At 38.8% G+C, this 20036-nt stretch overlaps 1 protein-coding gene across 5 annotated transcripts in view; it reads right to left on the reverse strand.

Moving 5' to 3' along the window:
• The window catches only part of LUZP2 (leucine zipper protein 2), a 339015-nt gene that overhangs the window by 94873 nt on the left and 224106 nt on the right, over positions 1–20036 (reverse strand). For 4 of the 5 annotated variants that reach the window (XM_048853683.2, XM_048853679.2, XM_048853686.2 and 1 more), the window contains exons 6-7: positions 19729–19791; positions 13121–13183 (exon numbers count right to left, since the gene is read on the reverse strand). The exons of the other annotated variant lie outside the window; for it this stretch is intronic. In XM_048853683.2, the coding sequence (XP_048709640.1) occupies positions 13121–13183; positions 19729–19791 (126 nt within the window). The remainder of the gene's footprint in view (positions 1–13120; positions 13184–19728; positions 19792–20036) is intronic. 5 annotated transcript variants of the gene reach the window in all.

The following is a 20036-nucleotide window of genomic DNA, read 5'->3' on the forward strand; positions in this document are numbered from 1 at the left end:
GGGGATAATCAGCTGAACGCGAGCTCTCAGTGCAACACTGTGGCCAAAAGAGTTAATACAATCCTGGATGCATGAACAGGGGGATCTTGAATAGAAGTAGAAAGGTTATTTTACTCTCTTTTTGGCATTGGTGAGATTGCTGCTGGAATATTGTGCCTTGTTCTGATGCCAACAATACAAGGATGTTGGTAAATTGGAAACAGTTCAGAGAAGAGCCACAGGAATGGTTAAAGGATTAGAAAACATGCCTTAGAGTGATAGACTCAAAGAGCTCAAACTATTTAGACTGACAAAGAGAAGAGTAAGTAGTGACTTGATTCCAGTTTATAAGTACTTACATGGGGAACACATATTTAACAATGGGCTCTTCAATCTAGCAGAGAAAGGTATAACATGATCCAATGTCTGGGAGCTGAAGGTAGACAAATTCAGAATGGAAATAATGCATACATTTTTACCTGTTTGAGTAGTTAATCGCTGAAACAATTTACAAGGGGTCATGGTGGATTCTCAACACGGGCAATTTTTAAATCAAGGATTGGATGTTCTTCTAAAAGATATGCTCTAGGAATGATTTTTGGGAAGTTCTATGGCCTGTGTTATACAGCAAGTCAGACTAGACAATCAAATGGTCCTTTCAGGCTTTAGAACCTATGAAAATCTCTATCACCAGACCTCCCACTTGTGGAGTCCCACAAGGATCAGTTCTCTCTCTGGTCCTATTCAGTATCTACATACAGCTAGTAGGTGAGTTGGAGAACAAAGACTCAAGAGTCAGCAACATGCAGATGACACAAGCTCTACCTATCGTTCACTGCGTACAACCGCACCACTACTATCAAGATGGCCCAGTCTTGGATGAGATGAGCTCATGAATGAAGAACAGCTGGCTGAAGCTGAACCAGAGCAAGACAGAGGTTATGCCGGTGGGCAGAGCAAAGCATATTGAAGAGTTTGCCGCCATGAAATTATCTCCTTTGGTTGATAGCACATTCCCACAATTTTCTGTTCAGGAGCGTTCCTTGATTCCTTGCTGATGCTAACACATAAAAGCACCTGTGAATAATGCTATCTACCTTCTTTGGTTGCAGTCCTGGTGGGGCATAGCAGAGTCCTGTCCAAGGGGTCTCTACTGAGCCCCAACAGGATTTCAGCCCCCTTCTCAGCCCGTCCCCCACCCCCATCCTGGGCACACATTGTGCCTGCAGAGATTAGGTGTCACTGGCTCTGCAGTAACACAGGGAAACCTCTGCAGTCTGGCTGTCATGGGATTGAGTGATCACAGAGCAGAGCCTGCTGATTAAGACAGCAAGGAGGAGGAGGATCCTCCAGATGCTGCTGAATGGTTGAATGGCTTCTGCCCTCTCCATTATCCGAACAACATCCATGTCCCATATGCTATTTGCATAATCAGGAGTATACTCTACATGCCTTTGGCATCTATTGGCTGGTCTACAGTGATGTAATATATCTGGGCATGAAGCCTTTGCCACTTAGGAAACTCTAATTAGTATAGAACACTGCAGCATGTCTCCTCAGCAACACAGGCTATGGCTTCCCATAGAATAATGAGTAAAGTTCAAAGTCTCAGTTCTCATTTTCAAAGCACTCCCTTACCTGGGCCTAGGATTTCTAAAAGATTGACTAACACTCTAGGAAGAAGACAATGGTTGACAACTATGCTTCTCTGGCACAATGAAACTTTCTACAAGAAGAGTAAAGCTCATCTACGCGAGAGACAGATTTCTGGAGAGCCAATCTGGGATTGTTGAATGAACTCCCCTCCCCCAGGAGTAAGGACTATTATCTCCTTCTATTCCTAGTGCAAGGTTCAATTCTTTGACCTTGCCTTCTCTATCATAATCATATAGCAATCTCTCTCTTTCTGTGTATATCGATACGAATAAATAAGACAGTCCACTGCATGCACTTCTCCCCCTAGTGCTAAGAGACAACAATTGAGCTCAGTGCCCACTATGCTAGGCACTGTGCACATGCACACTGTGAGAGACAGCCCATGCCCTCAGAGATTACAATCTCAATATGCCAGGCAGATAAGGGATGGTAAAATACACAGCAAGGTGAAGTGGCTTGCCCAAGGTCAAACAGCAGGTAAGGGGAAGGTTGCCTGACCCACCAGTCTAGTGCCTTTTCCACTAGACCACGATGCCTGAAATATGAATGAGTAATTATGGGAAACTTTTTTCATTAATCAATCAGCTCTACAAATTGCTAAACAAAAGGAACAATATGTTTGTCACTTCTTTGTGTAATTCTGAAATGACTGAACTTTGCTGTAAGTGATGAGCACAGTGAAAACTCACGAAAGCTCATGCTCAAATAAATTGGTTAGTCTCTAAGGTGCTACAAGTACTCCTTTTCTTTTTGCGAATACAGACTAACACGGCTGTTACTCTGAAACCAGTGAAAACTCCGAAATTCCAAGTATTCTAACCCGTCTTTTATCCCAAGGATACACAAATGCCTGCGGAGATTTTTCTGTAGCTCATTAACCATGCAACAGTACTTCTGTCCTCATTAATTTATTTATCAAGATACAATCTGAATCAATATTTGAACACCTTCAGTTTAAGTATATCTTCACACTATAATAGATTATGCATGTATTGCAAATGTTTTGTTCTTTACCTCATCTTTTAGCCAACAATTTTCTTTCTATGAATAAAAAAATAATCAAGCCTCTCTTAAGAAAAACAACCAACCCCCCTGCCCCCACCACAGCATTTTATGCTATTAAATCAAACAGTGTAGTAGTAGGAATACCATACAAACTAGAATAGATGGGTGTGATTCAAGTGCATCAGAAGGAAAACAATATGAAATACAGTAGATGAACACAGAGATAAAGAATCCGGATATTTTCAGAACTTAAAAAGATACAAGAATTAAACTGTAAATAAAATTTCAGGTATTTTGCATACTTTTTAAACACCATTCACCTTTAGAAAAATTAACACTGTTTCTAGACAACCTCCAAAAAAGAAAAAAATGCTTCCCATTTTTCATGACTGATTTTCTCTTTTTTAGAAGGCTCTAAATGTAGTGTAGCAATAGGTTATTTTCACCCAGGCACATCATTCTTGCTAAAGACAACATGGGCAATTTGTAAAAAGAGCTTGCCATCTCTAAAGTTCTTTGCTCACGTGAACAGAATTACATGCAATCTTCAACACTTATTTTCACAAACCATAGGTTAATGGAACTATACTATTAAATTGCAATATCTTTTGGATCCCTGCCTCAAGACACTAGTCAGTTGTTGTTAAGTTAATACACTGCATGTAGTCTTTACCTTACATCTCTATTTCTCATCTTTAGTAAAGTCATTGGTGTGAAATCTGTACCAAGAGGGAAAAAATCCAGTATCCTACTTTTTTATACCAAAAAATTCTTGTGTCTTCTGCTATTGTTAAAGAAGCAGATGGTGAGCTGTTCCTCCCCAAGTTTTAATTCAAACTTTCAAGTTTTGTCATTGGCTTTAACCCTTTGTATCCCTGATTCCCCATATAGTTCATCTCACTAGGCTGGGTTGTGACCTTAGACATAGTCCTGAGTGAGGGGTGGTGGATAAGAAACACAACCTCAGGAGTAGCTCTGGAAGACATTATCATTCAGACACACCTTGAATCACAAATACCCCTTTGCTTCTTTATTGCTTTGCTGTTATGGTAATTGCCTGCTGCCTATGCCAGCAACAAGGTATGCCACTTCAGCTGAACTGGCCAATGAGTATACGGAGTGGAGCCAAGACTTCACCCATGCTCCACCTATCAGCAACCACCTGCTCCAGAAAGGGATAAGTAGGTGCACTCTTGCTTACCCCTGCACACAAGGTCCAAGCAGCCTGTGAGCTAGGGCATATGAGAGAGAAGTCCTTACCTCCTCTAACTCCCCAGCACTGCTGTGTAACTCAAATCATAATGAAAGGTGAAAAAAAGTTATAGTTCCCTGTTTTTGCTTTTGAAAGAGAGTATTGCTAAGTATAGACCAATGGAACCGCAATGCTACTTCTCAGAGAACAGGTCAGAATGTGGAAGATATGTGAACATAAGAAAGGCCATACTGGATCAGACCAATCGTCCATTTAGCTCAGTATCCTGTTTTCCAACAGTCTAGCCCAGTATCCTGTCTTCCAGCAGTGGCCAATGCCAGGTACTTCAGAGGGAATGATCAGAACAGATAATCATCAAGTGATCCATCCCCATTACTCATTCCCAGATTCTGGCATCCAGAGGCTAGGGATGCTTTAGACCATGGTTTTGCATCCCTGCCCAACCTGGCTAATAGCTATTGATGACCCTATCCTCCATGAATATTTGTATTACTGTATTACTTTCTGTACTACTTTTTAATGATTATTTTGTATACCTGATTAAGATCATGTTGTTTGCTACATAGTTGCAAAGAATTAACTTAGTCCTAAGCGGTTTTTGCACCTCTTCAGGAACTGAAAGTTAGCTCCAGATCACCCAGTAACTGGTCCTAATAAACAATACAGGTGTCAATTCCTTTGAAGTTTTATCCCTGCTGTGCTTTGATCAACAGGGTAGCTGGTGATCTGGGGAGGGGAACTTCAGTTGGGCAAAATGAAATAAAGAGCCTGGGAAGGTTTAAAAGCCTCATCCTAGAAGCTGAAAAGGGGAGGCAGGATCTATAGAGACATAATGTAACCTGGTCCCCAGAAGGGAAGGGGTGCCAGGGCTAATTACGGCCCAGCTAAGTCTTGAGGAAAATGCTAAGCTCATATAATACATCCATAGACCTTTTGATGTTTGAACCTTTTTCTATCTGATTGCTATGCTCTTATGGATAAACGAATAATACTTTATTTGTAGAAGCTATTCGGTGTCATTCTCTTTTCACACTGTTCACAGCTTCTGAAGGGAAGTCTATAGCAGGGGCTAAACGGAGCTAAGGAAACACTGTTGATAAGCAGGGTGCTATATCTTGGTGACCCAGTCTAAAAGTGGGGGTGAACAGAAGATTGACCATACTTGATCAGAACAATGGCTCATCTAGCCCGTCTTCTGAGAGTGGTCAATTCCAGGCGCTCCAGAGGGAATGAACAGAAAAGGACAATTTATCAAGCAATCCATCCACTGTCTTCTAGCATTCTCAGAGCATGGGGTTGAATCCCTGATCATTTTGGCTAATAGACACTGATGGACCTATCCTCCATTAATTTAGTCTAATTCCTTTTTTAAACCAGTTATACTTTTGGCCCTCACAACATCCCCTAGAAATGATTTCAATAGGTTGACTGTGTGACTAAGTAACTCCTTACATTTGTTTTAAACACGCTGACTGTTAATTTCATTGGGTGACCCCCTGGTTCTTATGTTATGTGAAGGGATAACTAACACTTCCTCACTCACTTTGTCCATACCAGTCACAATTTTATGGATCTCTATCAGATCCCATTTTAGTCATCTCCTTTTGAAGCTGAACAGTCCCAGCCTTTTTAATCACTCCTCACATGGAAGCTGTTCCACACCCTTACTCTTTTTTTTTTGCCCTTCTCTGTACCTTTTTCAATTCTAACGTATCTATTTTGAGATAGGGCAATGAGAACTGCATGCAGTATTCCAGGTGTGGACATATCATGGGTTTACATACTGGCATTGTAACATATTCTGTCTCATTATCTATCCCTTTCCTGATGGTTTCTAATATTGTTACTTTTTTTGACCGCCATGGCACATTGAGCAGATGTTTTCAGAGAACTCTGCACAATGACTCCAAGATCTCTTGCTTGAGTAGTAACAGATAATTTAAACCCTATCATTTTGTATGTATGGTTGGGGTTATGTTTTCCAATTTGCATTGTTTGCACTTATCAACTTGGAATTTCATCTGCCATTTTCTTGCCCAGTCACCCAGTTGTGTGAGATCCCTTTGCAACTCTTCACAGAGAGTTTCTGAATTAACAATCTTGAATAATTCCATACCATCTGCAAACTCTGCCACTTAACTGTTTATCCTTCTCTCTCCCCTCCAGCCCCCTGATCATTTATGAATATGTTGAACAGCACTGATCCCAACACACATCCTTGGGGGACCCTGCTATTTACCTCTCTCCATTGTGTAAACTGGCTATTTATTCCTACCCTCTGTTTCCTATCTTTTAACTAGTTACTGATCCATGAGAGGACCTTCCCTCCTATCCCATCACTGCTTACTTTGTGAGCCTTTTGTGAGGTTTTATCAGGCTTTATCAAGTCAAAGGCTTTATCAAAGTCCAAATACACTCCATCAACTGGATCACCCTTGTACACATGCTTGTTGAACCCCTCAAGGAATTCTAATGGATTGATAAGCCACAATTTCCCTGTACAGAAGCTGTGTTGACTCTTCTGCAACATATCATGTTCATCTATGTATCTGAAAATTCTGTTCTTTACTATAGTTTCAACCCATTTGCCTGGTATTGAAATTAGGCTTACCAGCCTGTAATTGCCAGGATCGTCTCTGGAGCTTTTGTTAAAAATCAGTGTTACCTTAGCTATTGTCCAGTTATCTGGTACAGAGGCTGACTTAAGTGATAGGTTATATAACATAGTTAGAAGTACTGCAATTTCTTATTTGAGTTCCTCCAGAACTCGTGTGAATAATATCTGGTCCTGGTGACTTATTACTGTTTAATTTATCAATTTCTTCTAAAACCTCCTTCATTGACACCTCAATCTGGGACAGTTCCTCAGATTTATCACCTAAAAATAATGGCTCAGGTATGGGAATCTCCCTCACATCCTCTGCAGTGAAGACAGATGTAAAGAATTTATTTAGCTTCTCTGAAATTGTCTTGTCTTTCTTAAGTGTTCTCTTAGAACCTGATTGCCCAGTGCCCCCACTGATTGTTTGGCAGGCTTCCTGCTTCTGATGTACTTAGGGCACTTATGTCCACAAAACTTATATTACTGAGGGATGTGGGAAAAAACACCCCCCCCCCACCCCCCGAACGCTGGCATAAGTGGTAGTGTGCACAGTGCTATGTCAGTGGTACATAACTGCCACCGCTCGTTAAGATGGTTTTATCATATGGATGGGAAAACTCTCTCCCACTGGTATAGAGTGGCTACGCAAGTGATCTTACAGCAGCGCAGCTGCATTGGTACAGCTCTGCCTCTGTAAGCTCTCTAGTGTAGACATGGCTTTGGGGGGGGGAAGTTAGGCTTTGTGTCTTTTGCTAGTTGTTCTTCAAATTCTTTTTTGGCCTGCCTAATTATAATTTTATGCTTGACTTGCAGAATTTATGCTCTTTTCTGTTTTCCTTAGTAGGATCTGACTGCCAATTTTTAAAAGATGTATTTTTATCTCTAACCACCTCTTTAAATCTGTTTAGCCATAGTGGATTTTTTTGTTGTTGTTTCTCTTACTTTTCTTTTTTTATTTGAGGTATACATATAGGGATGAATTGTGAGATTCTATTATGAAAGAAGTGCAGGGGTAGGTCTCTCACTGTATGAGGTGCTCATAGAGAGACTGTGGGGTCAAAGGTACGGATAACCCTGAACCATAACAGAGGCATTTAAAATTTTAATGATGAAGACATGACTTCTGTTGAGTTGGCTTTTATCACTTCTGCTCTTTGTCTCTAGGGAGTACAGAATTATGTCCTTTGTGCCACTGAAAAATTTTGCAACTCCAGGAAATAGGTTTACTGTGGATGTAATTATTTTTAATAGGCACTGAAACACAAGCCTATATATGGTAGCATCAATTTTAAGTTAGGAAGAGGCATAGTACACATTACTGCTACATCCAGATAATAATGCTCTGAAACTAATCTTACAGAACTCTGCATCTCATACAATATTTTTATTATAAGAAGAGTAGTATGTAAAAAGAAAACCACACCACGCATCAGTGAGTTTCCTGGAAGACTACCATTTTGTATTGCAAAGACAGTTTGAAAGTAAAATTTAATATATAGTGCATTTTATATCAGTACTGATCTTAAGACCTGGTTTAGGAAAGTACTGAAACAGTTGCTTAAGACCTGTTGTGACTACTGGGCCTACAAATTTACCCCAATTGTGAGCTCATCTGTAAAAAGTATGTAAAAGTTCATAAAAGGATACAACAACATTAATACCAAATGTTGATGGGAAAAAGTAAAAAAGGAAGATAGAATAACTGAATTAGTCTAAACAAACAGGCCAGGTTGATGCGATTCAGCGACCATGTTCAAATTAAGCTGGTCAGAAATCAGAAGATGCGGAGCCAGAGGATAATGAGCCAAAATTGTTATGCCAGACACTAAGCCTAATTGGTGGACAAAATAATGAGGGGGTGGGCCATGCCACCTACACTCCCTTTTTGAGTTCTTAAAAGAAATATTTTGTGGGGAAAGTTCAAAAGAACAAAAAGAACAGGCAAGAGAAACATACTTAGGCTTCTGAAGCTAGTTTCTAATCATAGCTGCCACCTGCACTGTTTTCCTGGGACCCTGTGCCTTCATCATCCTGAGACAGAGAGAGAGGGACCCAGACGACATCGTCACCCCCTACTGGCACCAGCTGAATCCCAACCACCACCTAGAATTCCAGTTATTACCACCTTTAATACCATCTAAGAAACCGCAAAATAAAGGAGAGAGGGTCCCTTCTAAAATTGGACTTTAACAATAGCAACAATGACATTTACAGCCTTTCTCAATGAACCTATTCGCTTTTCCCCCAAAAGGAAGGTTATTACTGCCATTGATACCATCAGACAAAGAGGCTTTTTTTCTTTTAAAACTTTCTCCAGATTAAGGAAAAGGGAACAAAACCAAGTAGTTAAAATGAAAGCCTGATTTAATACTTTACATTTCAAATGTTTTAACTATTTTCCCTTCTTTTCTCTATCTTTAATAAAAGGTTAAAAGACTTTTTAATGAGACATGGTACTAAGCAAGCTGAGGTCTCTATATACCAATCCTCAAACCTTGTTTAACATTGATGGACAGTGACTAGGTTATGCCAACACTTTTATTCCATATATTCCATCCAAACTAATACAATGGGCCATCCCTATTCAGGGCAGCACTTCACCACATGCTTAATTTATTCATATGCGATGATTTAACAAAACATTGCTTCCTTCAATCCTGTCATGTCTTTCTAGTCTCTACAAATTGACAAATTAATCCCACTTTCAAGAAAATAATATGAAGGGACTCAATCCTGAGGAGTATTGAGGGCCTCCTTTGAGGTGCTCAGCATCCTCAATATTCACCAATATTTATGAGAATTGAGGGTGCTTGGTACCTTCCTGGAGGAGGTACTATAAATGGCAGTCCATTTTTAAGTGAGCAATCCTCCAATCACAGAAACTTTGTCACAAACTGAACTTTTCAGTGGTCTCAGCAGATAAATCAGGGACTACATAGTTATGGAAATGGGGCTCCCCACCTTGTACTATAGAAGTTTGAATTATGCTGGCAAACAAAGCTTATGCCGCTACTGCACAGGATATAGCAACTGCATATGTAGAAAACCTCTATTTTCAGGACTTTATACCTAGAATTCTTCCTAATCAGAGAAGCCACTTAAAAGAATTAAAATGTACCAATAGAGATTATCAAGGCAGTCTAGGGGATTTAATTACATGTATTCCAGTGGATGTGTCATGTAATTCTATAAACCTCTTTCATTATCTCAGCCAATAACATTTTAAAATTCCCTTTCTCCTCGTTATTTTATCTTTACTTTCCAAAGCTTTTGACACATAATTAGCTTGTCAGATCACCAGCTTTACTTTCCTATTATATGGAGAAACAATTGTTATTTTACCTTGGAATCTTAAATGAAAAGTAGTACAATGGATAGACAATACATGAAATATGCACTTCTGAAACTATAATGCAGAACCATTTAAACACATCACAAAAACAAACTGAAAACACACTCAAATAAGTATTCATATTTTGTACAAATTACAGTTGAAATCACTGATAAAGAAAAAGATTGAGAAATAATAAAGGATCTGTATAAAACCGCGTAATGAGTTGTCAGGGTTCCTTCCCCACTCTGAACTCTAGGGTACAGATCTGGGGACCTGCATGAAAGACCCCCTAAGCTTATTCTTACCAGCTAAGGTTAAAAACTTCTCCAAGGTACAAACTTTGCCTTGTTCTTGAACAGTATGCTGCCACCACCAAGCGTTTTAAACAAAGAACAGGGAAAGAGACCACTTGGAGATGTCTTCCCCAAAAATATCCCCACAACCCCTACACATCCCCTTTCCTGGGGAGGCTTGAGAATAATATCCTAATCAATTTTTTACAAAATCATCAAAGACCCAAACCCCTGGATCTTGGAACAATGGAAAAATCAGTCAGGTTCTTAAAAGAAGGGTTTTATTTAAAAAAAAAAAAAAAAAAAAAAAAAGAAAGGTAAAAATCATCTCTGTAAAATCAGGATGGAAAATACTTTACAGGGTATTCAGATTCAAAACACAGAGGATCCCCCTCTGGGCAAAACCTTAAAGTTACAGAAAACAGGAATAAACCTCCCTCTTAACACAGGGAAAATTCACACAAAACAAAAGATAAACTAATCCGCCTTGCCTATACTGGTTGCAATATTGGAGACTTGGATTAGGATGGGTTGGAGAAGATTGATTTCTGTCTGGCCTCTCTCCGTCCCAAGAGAGAACAACCACATAAACAAAGAGCACAAAACAAAAGCCTTCCCCCCACAAGATTTGAAAGTATCTTGTCCCCTTATTGGTCCTTTGGGTCACGTGCCAGCCAGGTTAGCTGAGCTTCTTAACCCTTTACAGGTAACAGGATGTTGCCTCTGGCCTGGAGGGATTTTATAGCATTGTATACAGAAAGGTGGTTACCCTTCCTTCCCTTTATATTTCTGACATGAGTGCAATTACTGAATGATCTTTTTCACTATCCTGAATTTATATCAGGCCTACGTTTACATTTTGTATTTTTCCCACACACACAATCAATTATTTTTTCTTTATTTTAATTAATTAAAATATCTGATTTTTTCTCATCAATATATCAAGAAGCAGCCTGAAAAAAAAAAAGTTAGAAATGCCTGAAACAAACATAGACCTTGATTCAGCAAAGTACTTAAACTTCAGTCCCTTAACCACATGCTTACAGTGCTTTGCTGAGTCAGGGTTTTAGGGCTACTAGTATAATTAAAATGGACTCAGAGAAACTGTAGCTGTCTTTGTGAGGTAATTTGCTGTACAAGTGGGGCTATAAAATAAGAGGCCTCTGCTGAAATTTGTCACTACATGCTCTTAGTTTTTCTTGTTTCAACACATGGAAAATTACAGTTTGCTTCTTTTAAAAATAATAGTCTCAATACTCTCCATGCAGCATGCTCTAGTGGATTGAACACTGGGCTGAGAGCCAGGAACTGGAATTCAAATCCCAACTGACACACTGACTGCCTCTATAGCCTTGAGCAAGTCATTTAACCTTTGTCTCACTTTGCCCACCTGTCAAATGGTGATAATTAATTGTACTTTTGTGCCTTTAAAGGAGGCTATGAAGATTGATTTGTGCATATTTGTCAAGTGGTTTGAAAATATAATGTGGATTGTAAGTGCTAGTATTATTATTACTTTAGATTTTATTTACTGCAACTGATAAGATGCTGTTGCAGAGTCAGGTTATATTAAACATTATGAGCTGATTCACTGGAGAATTAGAGGAGACATAGCTGCCATATTTATTTTTTACAGCTGCAAGCAGAACAGAAATTCAGTGATGATAATGGTTACTGTTTATCCTGTGGCCTTTTGAAATAAATGGGAGAACAAGTTTCTGGTGGCCAATGGGAGTGTTGGCCATGCAAAAAACCAAACCAGAACAACCAACCAACCACCAACCACCACAACTGGCACCCTTCTTGGCGATTTGAATGAGTATAGACTGAAGTGTTCTCTCTCCCCTAGCGTCATCATGGTCACCCCCTAGAAGTCAGAGTTGAGCCTTCCTGCTGCAGGCAAATAAAATAAACCTTTCCCCCTAACCAGTTTTTGATAATATCTTCCTTTCCCATCTTAAATTTTTCACCTAAAATCAAAACTGAACCTGAACTGACGTGGAGTTGATTCTACCTCATTAGCTATCATTTTTCTAGCTCCAAACTAAAACCCTGGAGCTAGCTTAGAGAAAATTCCTCAAATTTCTTGTGAAACTGCCTAAAGTTAGTGAAAATTCAGATAAGGCTTTTCATGCCTAGGGCCTACCACTAATTCTGCTCCCTCATCTTCTAGGTTCCAGCAAAGACCAGAAGTAGTAAGTATGCAAAATTCCATGAGACATCCTGTTCTCATAATATTATCTGCCTGATTTTACAAAGAGGAATTTGGATATGTTTCAGCTGTGTATCAAAACTTTGGGGTATTTATGTGAATTAGACTGAACCTAAATTTGGTTTGCACATCCCTAATAGATACTTCATTTTGTTTTCAGGAAGTTGCAGAAAAGAAATTTCAGCAGAGGGGTATGTAGATGGATAAAAGTCAGATGCCTACAGGATAACATTTTATTTTCCATGTTTGTTACAAATTATTCAGTCTACTTGTCACAAATATTAGAATGCTTTTCTTTAAATGTTACCCTGCACAGCTTTAGCATGGAGGACTGCTAATCAAACAGAAACCACCAGGCAGCCGTAAAATGCTCTATTGCTCAATTAGAAAGATAAAAAAGCCCTTCACAGGAATCTGTGGAACAATGGGAGAGATTTGGGTCACTGGCAAACTACTGGCTGGGACATTGGTCTATGTAGGCACTTTAATGTAAATAATCATAAGCTAAATATTTTTTCCACTTTAATTTTAAATAATGAAGAAGATAACAGAATTTTTGAAGCTTTGAAATCACCTCTATCTTTGCCACAGGAAGCATTGTAATACCGTGCATTGTCTCTTCAACATTGAAGTAGAGGGGATTTCAGAGAGCACATTATGGGAATGATGTCTGTGATTCAGAGTTTTGAGCTTCTTTCATTATGTTGACAGAGAAATGATTTCTCAGTTCTCCAGTAATAAAGGCAGTTATCATCCTACTGGATGATTGTAATGTTATATTGACTGTAAGTAAATACCTTAGCCAGCTCTAGAAATATAAACTCACCTTAAAAATCAAATCCTTTTTCCCATAGCGAAACTCCTTCAGCTGGGCTTGGATCTTTTTTGACTGCAAGTGGAAGATAATAAATTAATCTTTAAAATCATTTCCATTTGAGAACCTGTGGAGGAGATGACAGCAAATTCTGACAATTTAGCTCAGACAAAAAAAAAAAGTGAAGCAAAATCAAAAAGTCAAGTTTTTTTCTCTCTCTCTCTTTCTTTTCTTTTGAATGCATGTATATACATTCTTTGCAAGGACAGTATGTCTAAACCAATTATGGGACCCAAGGAAGAGTTAAAAAGTGACCTCCAATTAAAATACATTCACAAGCTATCACATTGTTACATACAGTTAGTTTAACTCATCCATTTCGGACACAAGATTTTATTAAATGTTCACAGCTAAGCATAAATGAAGGCAGCATGAGTGAGAATCTTCAGAAGTGTTTAATGATTTCTACTATTATGTGTTTATTTGTACTTTTTGTGACTCACATTGTACAGATCGTATAGAGAGCTAGTGTAAAGTCAACAAAGCTATGCTGATTTATGTTCTCTGAGGATCTGGCCCAGAAAGGTTTTTGTTTTGTTTTTAATTTTAAGAAAAATATTTGTTAATAAACTAATTTCAAATCCATTTAGTCTACTTTTCTTATATATTTTTAAAAAGTTTTTAAAAAGCAGAATCTGAACTATACTGAGTTCCTTTATCCACTGATATTTTCCTCCCCTTTATCTGAGCAGCCAGCCCAAATAAAGTATTTTCTGGCTTCACAATTGTAATAATTCCAAAGGGTCTTCAAATTAGATATTATTGTAAAGACCGAAGTACTTCACTGCCAGCTGTTTTTGAGTTTTTAATTGTTGTGGTGAGGTTTTTAACACCCTCCGTACCCCCATCAATTTGCATGTTTAATGACATCTTCATGGTATTGGACGGTCTCTGATATTTAGAGTTTAGTGGAATGAAATTCAAAACTCATCCCAAGTCCATTGAAAAGGGACATCAACCTTGAGAATGACTTATCAAAGGAGTTGGCACATTCCCCATAACTGGGACGTTTTAAGTCAGGACATGTCTACACTGAGCTTTCACCATTAAAAAAATTTGTCGCTCAGGGATATGCAAAAACCACCTCCCTGAATGACAGAAGTTTTAATCACGAAAAGCGCTGGCGTGGACAGTGTTTCGTCCGTGGGAACTGCTCTCCCATTGGGGGTGGTTTTATTTGGTTGGTGGGAGAGCTCTCTCTCCCGGCGACAAAGAGCAGCTCTACCGAGTGCCATACGACGGCACGGCTGTACTGGCACGCCGCGGTAAGGTGTACAGGGCAGACATAGCCCCTGATTGCAGGTCTTTCGAAAAGACACGTTATAATTTTGTGACAAGTTGTTGAGCTAGATGAAGGAATCACTGGGTGAAATTCTACAGCTTGTCTTAGGCGGGAGGTAAGACCAGCTAATCCCAATGGTCCCTTCTGGCCTCTAATCTATGGATATATGAAAAAAAAATCCTAAAGCTCAAAACTTTTTGAATGGACATTTTAAAGTTCTAAGCTAACTTGGACCACTGCAGTTTTCTAAATAAATGTGTCATTTTTTTTTTAATTTTTAATTGGTTTCACATGGTTATGAAGAGAAACCAGGTAAAACCTTGCAGCTTTGCTTTTGCTTTCAGTTTACAAGTTCATTCAGGCCTATAACGCAACATGAAACTCAGAGTTTGAAGACCACTCACAAAGTGAAACTGAAGAAAAGGTTCACCTGAAACCTTGGTCAATCAAACAGCCGAGATTAGCATATTTCACTTCTACCTTCTGAGCTATCTTTCTATTCCACATTTCTTTTTCCCCTTATGGCCTCTATGTTTATTTTGGAGAACAGAATGTGCCAAGGCTCTATTCTAAGGAAAAGTCATTATGGCTCTGTGGACTACCAGATATAACCATTAGTACACTTCAATCTTACGGGTCAAATCTTGATCCAATTAAAACAATGGCAACACTGCGACTGACCTTAATGGAATCAGTATTTGGTCCTAAAAAAATTATGTAATCTCTATGATATATACAGCTGCCACTGACCTATAGGAAAGTCTAAAATTCACTCCTTTAGAAAATTCTCACACTCAGTAGCTCAGGGGTAGAGGGTTTGCAGCTTTTTCCAGTCGCTAGCAGCTAACTGTTTAAGGGTTTGGACCCCAATAACAAACCATGGAGGTCAAATGAACACATCAATAGTAACTTTATATTATATATATGAAAATATGGTTGCTATTCCACACTTAATTATCCTAAGAAAGATGCCAGACAGGTGTGAGGTATTATATTGTAAGTCAAGCTGGAGGCTACACTTTGAAAAGGAATTTAAAACCTTTGGTCCAGTGTTCCAGAGAGGTTGAAATCAACCTTCAAAGGGAAAATGCCTCTTGCCAGCTGTACAGCTTACATAGGATCCCTCGCTGGCTTCGCCACTGATCAACACTGGCATTTGTTAACAAAAAGAAAAGGAATACTTGTGGCACCTTAGAGACTAACCAATTTATTTGAGCATAAGCTTTCGTGAGCTACAGCTTACTTCATCGGATGCATACCATGGAAAATACAGAAGATCTTTTTATACACACAAATTATGAAAAAATGGGTGTTTATCACTACAAAAGGTTTTCTCTCCCCTCACCCCACTCTCCTGCTGGTAATAGCTTATGTAAAGTGATCACTCTCCTTACAATGTGTATGATAATAAAAGTGGGCCATTTCCAGCACAAATCCAGGTCCCGCCCAAACAAACCCACTCTCCTGTTGGTAATAGCTTATCTAAAGTGATCACTCTCCTTACAATGTGTATGATAATCAAGGTGGGCCATTTCCAGCACAAATCCAGGTTTTCTTCCCCCCCCACACACACATACCAACAGGAGAGTGGGTTTGTGAGGGGGGGTGTGGGGAGAAAACCTGGATTTGTGCTGGAAATGGCCCACCTTGATTATCATACACATTGTAAGGAGAGTGATCACTTTAGATAAGCTATTACCAGCAGGAGAGTGGGTGGGGGGAGAGAAAACCTTTTGTAGTGGTAAACACCCATTTTTTCATGCTTTGTGTGTATAAAAAGGTCTCCTGTATTTTCCACAGTATGCATCTGACGAAGTGAGCTGTAGCTCACGAAAGCTTATGCTCAAATAAATTGGTTAGTCTCTAAGGTGCCACAAGTACTCCTTTTCTTTTTGCGAATACAGACTAACACGGCTGTTACTCTGAAACCATTTGTTAGCAAAGAGATCTTTTGTCATGTCTTACCAGCTGATGTCTAAGACCACATTTACCAGCTTTTTCCTGATCATGCTAGTAGAAAAAATTATGTCTGGTTTTATAATTGTTACTAGCAGCACTGTATCCCTGTGGCTCTCTGTCATATCTGTAACTGACTAACATTCTGAGATGGTGCCGCACACCCACCTTTCAATCCTGATGATAATGGCAGCTTTTTATTCAACACTAGACTGTTGATGCTGTGCTAGCTTTTAGTGTAAAAGTCCCAATGATTCTTAGAGAACAGCTACAGCAAAATAAATAAGTTTATACTTATGTTAGTATCATCCATTTGCTAATTGCACAACTAGCTGGTAAAATTAATATTCCTAAAGCTAATTTCATCCCTAGTGTAATTCCACTAAGTTCAAACATCTGACACTGGGGGGATGTGTCCACCCTGTAACAGTTTATGGATGTAAGGTAGGATTCTGCCTTCTGCTGTGCTGGTGCAAGAAGGACACAGAGAATTTCTACCTTTCCTGCTCCCTTGGCAGTCAGCAGAGCAGGATTTCCAAGTAGCATTTAAAGGAGAAAAAGAAAGAGCAACCTACTACCATGCCATTCCACACACCGCAGCCTAAAGGGGTTTTGATCTACTAGCAGAGGGAGTGACACACCAGCATCCACCTAGTATGTATGCTTCATTCTGCATATTACTCCTCCTATTCAGAATAGAAGAAAACAGTATGCATTTCCCTGTTTTACCCCATTGAATCCTGGCTAGAGTAGAGCACCAAATCACCAACTGGGCAGCATCTCATCCTAGCTGTGCTGGCCAGGTTTAACACGTAATTCATAAAGGCTACCTACAAAGCTTAATGTTCTGGCACTTGAAAAGTAAAGCACATTCACAATCTGCTACCACAGGCTCTTTGTATAATCCAGAGTTCAATTCTTTGAAATTCCCTGATGACAAGGCATACTACACTACACTATACTATGAATTGTACTGTGCACTACAAGAGTTCCATTGATTCTCATACTGTACTGTATGTTAATAAGTGCTTTTCACTTAGTGCAGCCAGTTAGGTCACATATTGTTGGGCTAATACATTAGTAGTTTGTTCATGGGTTAAATCCTAAATTCCTTACTTAGCTTTTACACAAATCAATTTCAGAATTGATTTGAAGGCAATTTACTAGGTAAAGGACCTCAGAACTTGGCACCATAAAAATAAGTGGAGTATTTCATTAGATGCACTAAAATATAAACTGCCTCCAAATTTAATTCTATTTCCTATTGTGCATCAATTTGAAAATAATGTGAGAGTATGTGGGGATTAAGTCTCCTACAGTCTTCTGGTTTGAGCCATAGAAATGAATGGAATCTCTACTGCTCTCAACTGTGATCATCCTATACAGAGAATTAGGCCTGTTGTTCTGGCTTGCAGGCCACTGCCTCAGCCCTCCTTCAGAATGGTCTGCCATGCCTCCCTCCCTCCTTAGGGTGTCATAGAGAAAGTAGAGCTCCCCAGTATGCAAAGGGAAGTCTGGCATGCTTTTGCTGCCTGTAATCCCTAACCCTCCCTTGTGAGGTGGAACCAATACAATTCTCAGCACTTTAGGTTCTTCTGTGTCTCCAGAAGCAGGAAGACACCAGCTGGTCCACAAGGAGCAGTGTTACACTTGGCTTTCTTAACATCCATGAGTATGATTCACAATGATTCTCCCGCTGTGCATTTTGATGAGAACTTCACCTCAGCTAATCTGGTCTCTCATGTAAACACATATTGAGATAGAGAGGTCTTTTTAAAACTTGAGAGATACGTCAATGAGAATTTTTAGAGAGAGGTTGCAAGCAGTTCTGATTCTGACCACTTCAAACTCCCAGGATAAAGACAAGATTTACTGGCAATATACTGATTGACACTGATTTCATATCAAACACTGGAATGTCAAATTCCGTGTTTTCCATTTAAATGTAGATATCAGTACTGGTTTATACATAGTTATGTTGCGAATATTCTAATGTATTTCAATAAGATGCAAAACTAATAGAAAAAAATAAAGTTAAATAATACTAAAAATTCAAGATGTGATGAACCCTGAGCAAAATTAGCAAGAGAGAAAAAAATAACACTGTCATATTTTTAGGCCAGGACTTCAACAATTCAGTAGTACAAAGGGAGAGAAAAATACATTTGAAACCAAATACTGTAGAGTAAACCAGAAAGATACTATGATGTAGCTTGAGCAAAGTGAGAGAAAAGAATCTATTGCTTCTGACTGCTGCAAATTTCTTAGATATGATGGGCTAGATCTCCCGCAGTGTAGCTCAATTGAAATCAATGGAAATCAGTTATTTAGATTATGTATCTGGCTGTATAACTTTGAAAATACAAGTTTTCAAATCTGTTTCTGAATTAAAATGTACTTGATTCAAGTGTGATAATACTGTGGTGTTCTAGCAACATGCATTGACTTCTGCAGACTCATTAGACTGAGAGAGAAAAGTTTTATTCTTAGATCATCTTGCCTATCTTCTTGGCAATGCATAATTGTTCCCTAGAGTACGCTATTGTTGATGACTCTTCTCTATTTTTATGCTTCTCCAGTTTGACTTCACTGAAGTTACTCCTGATTTACATCACTGGGGCTTGATTCCTATTTGAGAATGGTGGGAATCAATAGTAACTCATCTGAGTACTCCTGTTGACTACCGGGAACTACTCGAATAAGTGCATAACTTTACTCACTTCAGTAGCAACCATTAGTAGCTAGCATGACCGTTCATATGACTAAAAATACTCACATGCTTAAGTATTTGAAGAATCAGGGCTTTTATATTGTCTGTATGAGATTGCCAGCTCTTTGGCAGAGGCACCACTTCTTATTCTATATTTGGTAAAATGCCATGCATATATTTTTAAATCATACACTATTTTAACATTAAAAATTATTTCTCCAGTGCTTTATTTAGAATTCTTTATTCAAAATTACTCAGACAATGGAGTTATTATTTCTACTTTTTAGTATTGGGACCAATGGAGAAAATCAAGGCTTTTGATCCTGGGATTCGGCAGACAATCTCCCCCAATGACCTCAAATCTAAACGTATGGATTTACTTTGTCTAAAAATGGAGACTGTATTTTGTTTCCTGATGTATGGTTTTGTCATGGGAGCAAATGAGAAGAGATTTTAGATGCATGGCCTCTTTGAACACTAGCTGTAGCTACACATGAAGGCTACATTATCTAGCCCAGAGTCTCTGTGTGAAATTCTTTATGGCAATCCTCAACATTCTCTTTCTGTCTCTCTGCGTGTGTTAGGATTAGAACAGTAAGAAACTCTACTCACCTCTTCTGCATGAATACCACAAAGCTTGTTTCCCGACAGGAGTTTGTTTTTCAGGCTTTTGTTCTGAGAAAAGAACATGGTTTTACTATTGAGAGGTAGTAAAATATTGAGGAATCCTTTAAATATTTTAACCTGTTGGTTTTATTTTTTACTAGATATGATCTTCAAGATGTTAGTCAGGCCACATATAAATATGAAGCCAAGATAAATGTAGAACGGTACAGTAGCATCTTCTCTTCTAAAATTCAGAAGGCCTGTGGTTTTTGCATTAAAATATTAATTCACAGAGACAGAACTGCACATTGTAA

Source organism: Caretta caretta, chromosome 6 (assembly GCF_965140235.1).
Source record: "Caretta caretta isolate rCarCar2 chromosome 6, rCarCar1.hap1, whole genome shotgun sequence".
NCBI classification, from domain to species: domain Eukaryota; kingdom Metazoa; phylum Chordata; order Testudines; family Cheloniidae; genus Caretta; species Caretta caretta.